Source organism: Schistocerca serialis, chromosome 4 (genome assembly GCF_023864345.2).
Source record: "Schistocerca serialis cubense isolate TAMUIC-IGC-003099 chromosome 4, iqSchSeri2.2, whole genome shotgun sequence".
NCBI lineage: Eukaryota > Metazoa > Arthropoda > Insecta > Orthoptera > Acrididae > Schistocerca > Schistocerca serialis.
In genome coordinates this window covers 113,261,408-113,267,407 of record NC_064641.1, presented here as the reverse complement: position 1 = coordinate 113,267,407, position 6,000 = coordinate 113,261,408, and the positions used below count along the sequence as shown (strand labels likewise).

At 44.5% G+C, this 6,000-nt stretch overlaps 1 protein-coding gene across 1 annotated transcript in view; it reads left to right on the top strand.

Moving 5' to 3' along the window:
- The first annotated feature begins 961 nt into the window (after positions 1-961).
- Positions 962-6,000, top strand: part of LOC126473521 (purine nucleoside phosphorylase-like) — a 74,601-nt gene continuing 69,562 nt past the window's right edge. Inside the window, exon 1 of the mRNA XM_050100623.1 lies at positions 962-1,154. Within this exon, the coding sequence (XP_049956580.1) occupies positions 1,012-1,154 (143 nt within the window). The 5' untranslated portion in view covers positions 962-1,011. The remainder of the gene's footprint in view (positions 1,155-6,000) is intronic.

Here is a 6,000-nt window from a genome sequence, read left to right as displayed (position 1 = left end):
GCTCGCTCTCCGGATCTTTCGCCGATAGAAAACATGTGGTCCATGGTTGCTCAACGAGTGACACAGATTACATCCCCAGCTGCCACACCAGATGATCTTTGGCAATGTGTGGAAGCTGCTTGGGCTGCTGTACCCCAGGAACACATCCAACGTCTCTTTGACTCAATGCCGAGACGTGTGGCAGCGGTGATCTCCAACAATGGCGGCTACTCTGGCTACTGATTCTGGCAGGAACCACATGTCGCAGACGTCTGTAAACGTAATCATTTGATACTTGGTCAACATGTTATCTACAAAATAAATTTTGTTGTGCTACCTCTTGTCTTTCTTGGTGTTGCATTTACGGTGGCCAGCAGTGTACATTGGTTAAAACTTTCATTTGGGTTTTCGTCGATAGCAGCAGATAAATTATTGACATCAGCAGTCCTTTGTTTCACGTATGACAATCTCTGGCGCAAATATAAACATTCGAATTCTACAGAGCGAAACGCACTTACTAATGACAGAAGAATGTTGTGCAGAGTGGTGTGGCGCTGCATCTTGGTGCAAATCTCTCAAATATTTATGTTTTATACATCAAACTATTCCGGATGATATGCGCTACAAAATAGGCATATTTTTGAAAAAACGAATTTTTTAAAATTTTTCACGTCCTGCCCCCCTTAATTGAGACGATAACCGATGGTTATATTAGGCCGTTTACGTGGGACGCTCGTAAAATTCGTGCCATCTGCCCGGTGACGAGAGTAGACAGCAGAGTTCAGGGACTGCACAGCCGCCCGATGGGAGGGAGGCCAGGTCGTATCTCCCGTCCAGCTGAGACCGATTACGTAACAGCCCGCACTTATCAGGCAGATAGGCAGGCAGCCGCTGGGGACTTCGCGCTTCCGTAGTTGGCAGCGCTGCGGCGCGGTCAGCCCGAGTTTATATATAAACGCCGGCTGGCCCTCCATGTGGCCAGTTGGCTCTGCGATCAGCCCGCTAGTACCACTTCAGCAAAAGGAGACAGACATGAGCGGCGCGGTGAGCAACGGCGTGGTCGCCAACGGCTGCGACACGTGCAAGGCGAGCAAAGCCCGGACCCAGCTGCAGAACGGACACGGCAAGCACGACGCCATCAACGGCGGGCCCTACAACACGGACGAGAGGGAGAGGTGAGCAGCGTAGCGTAGTACCCGTCCACCCCATAACCTCTCTGCTTCGAGGAAACACGTGCACAATTACCAAAGAAATACCGCAATTTTCTGTACACTGACGTGTTTTAGAGGACTCGTCCGTAATACTGATTCGCGCAAAAGCCAGGAAAGTTAACATCTTTTAAATTTACTTCCTAAACGAATATAATACAGCGAAATGCCACAGTGCTTCGTCACGCAAGTTAGTTAGATGTTTCGTACAACAATTAAGCGATTTTTTTTTCGACATACGTGAAACAAGTCACCTTACGGAATATGTACACGTGATAAATGTCAACATCAGTCTACTTATTTTTTAGCCCTAATCTTGTAACTACCCTTAAAAATTATTTTCCTTTTTTACGGGCTAAAAGTTTTTAAATAAAAATTCTTCCGTGGTATAGGAGTTGTCTGAGAGAAATGATCTTGCGTTGGAGTCAACACTTGCTTTGCTACCTGTCATTTTGTGGTACTGGGCAAAACATGATAAATTTTTGTTGCTCCCTGTTGAACTCCTTTCTGAACCACTGACAACTGTAACAATGTGTACTAAAGGTCAATTTCTTTTCCCTTTAGTGTTATAGCTAGACGCCTATCAATTAGGGGTGGATTATTTGTGACGAACTTCATTAGCGAATATGTCAATTGTGATGGTGCAGTTAAAATGCCTAACTTCTTGAAGAGGTTCCTATATATTACCCTTACTGCTCGCCTTCTTTCAATCAATACTTCCTTTATAAATGGTGAGTTATCCCAGAAAATCATTCCATAGATCTGTGGGGATACGCAGAACATGTGAGGAGGTTGCCTGTCTACAGACTCATGTTCGTGTAGTGCGTCAGCTGTTTGTAAGACTGTTCGTTGTGCAGAACTGAATATAGGCTGTTCTCTCAAAATTTAGTGAGAGTACATTTTCAGAAAGACACTTAATACCTATTTTCAAAAAAAATCGTTAAGAATCGTCTCTCATTTTCTGTAATGGGATTTATTATAACTCTAACAGCGTGTACAAAGAAGTACCAATACTTCTTGATCCATGTTAAGTGGAAGGTCATTCACGTATTAGGGAATAGGAGTGGGCCCGTAACTGAACCTTCTGGGACCGCTGATTTCTCGCGAGTTACTAAAATTTTCTCCTCACATTGTTTTCAAATATTCAAGACAGCTTTTTTTTTCTTTAAGTACGTTTCAAACCTGTCCGTTGCAAATACGAGAACCAGAAAACAAGTTTTTCTCTAAAAGTAATATGGTGTACGCAATGAAACGCCTTAGGAAAATCAAATACCAATGCGCCGTACAAGGAACGCCATTGTATATTCTGTTTCCCTGTACTCGCTTTATGCCTGCTGTGAGACAAAAGTGTGCAACGATTTTCGGGTAGAGAGGCTCCGGCTAGAATGGCAAGTAGAGATGTACGCACACGCACGCTTACAGGCAGGAGAGAGCGCGACCACAGTGGGAAGACGCTGGAGTCGTACTCGAGAGGATTGGTGTCCAAATTCCCATCTGATTATACAGATAGAAATTCTGGGATTTCCTTTGATCACTTAAGGCAAATGCCGGGATGATTCCTTTTCGAAAAGACACGTTCGCTTTCTTTGACCATCCGTCCCCTATCGGGGTTAGTGCCCGGCCTCTTAATGTTCGCGTCGTCGACGTGACGTTAAAGCTTTACACTGCTTTCATCACAGCACGTTTCTGCAGGGGGGAAAAATTATTTGCAGAACTGGAGTGTACACGGTCTCGACACTTAGCTATAAGTTTGAAATTATACAAACCAGAAAGAGTAGTTGCGTGGTCATACATCTTAATAATATGATACCACGATGATTTCAGCTTCATTTTTGTGCACGGAAAGGGCCAACTAAACACTATGTCGGCAGTTACACCTAAAGTTGTGACTAGAGACAGCAAATAGTGTGGCGCTGCAGTAATTTTCTGTAGAGACGGCTGGTTTTGCCAGGTGTCGCAACCTCGCAAGAACACGCGCGACCGTCACTAAAGCGTTGAAATGTCTGGAGTGTTGTAGAGCCCTTATTAATATGTATTTAAACTTCCTGGCAGATTAAAAAGGTTTACAGGTCTGGGACTCAAACCCCGGGCTTTTGCCTTTTTGCGTCAACGTGTTTAACCGACTGACGTGTCCAAAGTAGACTCAGAAACAGACCTCGCAACTTTACTTTCTCCGGTACCTCTCCTCCTACCTTCCAACTCCACAGAAATCCTCTTGCACACCTTGAGGGACTAGCACTCTAGGTTGTGGATGAGTCGTTTCTGCACAATTTCGTTCCTTCTAGGAATGCTAGTCGCACAAGTATGTTGGAGAATTCCTGTGATGTTTGGAAGGTAGGAGACGAGGTACTGGCGGAAGTAAGGCTGTGAGATCGGGTCGTGAGTCGTGCTCGGATACCTCAGTCCGTACACCACTCAAAGGCAATAGGTCTCAGTCCTGCTCCGACACCCTATTCCAAATCGGCGCACACTCCATTGCAGTCCGCCCCGATAGCTGAGCGGTCAGCGTGACGAATTGCCGCCCTACTGGCCCGGGTTCGATTCCCGGCTGGGTCGGAGATTTTCTCTGCTCAGAGACTGGGTGTTGTGCGGTCTTCGTCATCATTTCATCCCCATCCGGCTCGCAGGTCGCCCAATGTGGCGTCGAATGTAATAAGACCTGCACCAAGGCGACCTGACCTGCCCCGCAAGGGGCTTCCCGCCAATGACCCCAAACGCTCATTTCCATTTTCACTCCATTGCAGAATGAAAAATTCATTCTGCCATACTGATATCATTTGAGACTGAGTTCCACATCAGTAGAAAGACGAGAGGGAAGAGACTGGGCCAAAGAACCGTCACAACATTTTCCGAAGCGATTTAGAGGAATCACACAACACTTGACGATAAGGATAATCAAGGGAGCGGAGTGGACTGGATCTCGCAGTGCCGAAAGAGAGACCGATGCCTTAATCATTACGTCGTTTCGTCGAGTCGTCATCCTGAGATCTTCGGAACTATTCCTACGGAGGTAAATTAAAATTTACGCGTTTGACTTCAGAATTGTGTGTTGTAACCTCCTTTATAATTTACAGCGCAAATGAAGCCCTTAGTTCCGAATTACGTGCCAACTAAAATGCTCTTACAATTAATTTCAAATCAGTTTTTGCATATATCTGTCTGGCAATTGTATACAGGCATTCCCCACCCATTTAAGGTTCTCCTGTTGCGTCCTTAACCTGTTTGCGAAGGACATCATAAGATCTTCTCCCAGTGGGAACAAGTTACATAAGGAACAGGTATCTTGCGTAACTAGGGACAGGGGCCTGCACAGGAACCGTTACTGGTTAACCAACATTAGCTCCACTTATCGATATTATCCCCGATTCTCGCACAGTTATCGTCGTGTGTCCAGTATATACGTCTACTGCTCAGTAAAATAACTAAAGATTCTGCTGTTTGTCAAACAGCCTTTGTGTTACTGGAATACACATAAAAGTTTTAAAAATCATATATTAGAAGGTTGCAGTTCTATTTGGAATACTGAAACGGAGAAAAGTTTTAGTTTAGAATATATTTACTGATGTGTCACTTGTTCGTATTTTGTTCTGCGTGTTCCCATGCCTTACTGCGATCAGATATGTATTAGGTAACACTACCTTTGCGTCTCCGCTACAACTTATTCATTTTTCCCTTTAAATAATTTCATTGCTTCACAAGCTTCCGGGTATATACGTATTATGCAATTGCTCAGCCGTGAAAGACTTGTTCGGGGGCGTATGATATCAAAGACAGAAACGATAAAAGGAAAATTTCCGACTTGGGAGAGTAGACAGATCTCTATACTGCTCAGTCGTAACCATATAATTCTGCAGGTTTCCCTACGGGGCATTTTAAGATGTAGCAGATATCATAAACCTAGCTGTACGAAAGGGACATTCAAAACGAAAATTTGTTGGAGAAATCCTACAACAGTGTAATTCATACAGGTTCTTATCACGTTAGAGTGCATGCAAAAGATTCAGAGAAGAGCTGCAAGATTCATTAGTGTCTTGTTTAGTCGGTGTGGGAGCCTCACAGAAATGCCCAACAGTACTTAGTGGGGTTACACCCATCCCTAAATTAAATCTCGCGAAATAACCATAACGATAACAGAGATAGATTCATGCTTGAGGAAAGCGTCTCGGAATATGGGCCGAATAACAGACGATGACGAGAAGAAAACTTGCATTGAGTCATCAGTTTTATTCCGTTGATAATCCGAGAAGGTTTCATCAATGCAAGCCGAGAAAGCCTGCATTTAATTCGGGCACGTGGTAAGAGTCTGTACTGAGAGCTTATTGTCGGTCTTTCCGAGCACCAGTCGCGAACGTAACAGAAAAAAGTGCGGAGGGGTAGAGAGGGAACTATACTGATACAGCGTAACCTCGTCGAGACACCAGTGCATAGGCGTTAAGGTTAATATATCGTCGGTTGCCGTCAGCCGTAACCACTGGCTGGCGAAGACTTGCCGTATGATTTCGCGAACTACATCCGTTTCCCCGAAAAGCGGTAACTTCCATATTTGGCGTGCGGGTTTCGCATTTTCGTGCTCTGCACTTCACACAACATGACATCGCGCAGTTGACCGTTGACGCTTTAGAACTATTCAAGCATAGCAACCTTTAGGGTGTAGCCCATGTCGGCTAACTGACAAATTAGTTGTTCCCACAAGAGTGACTATGACAGGACAAAGTTGAGTAATCCAAGTTTGTATGATTGTCTGCTCAAAGGAATGAAGTTGAACAGAAAAAAAGTTATAAAATGAAGTAAGAAGTGGGTTTCATATATATCT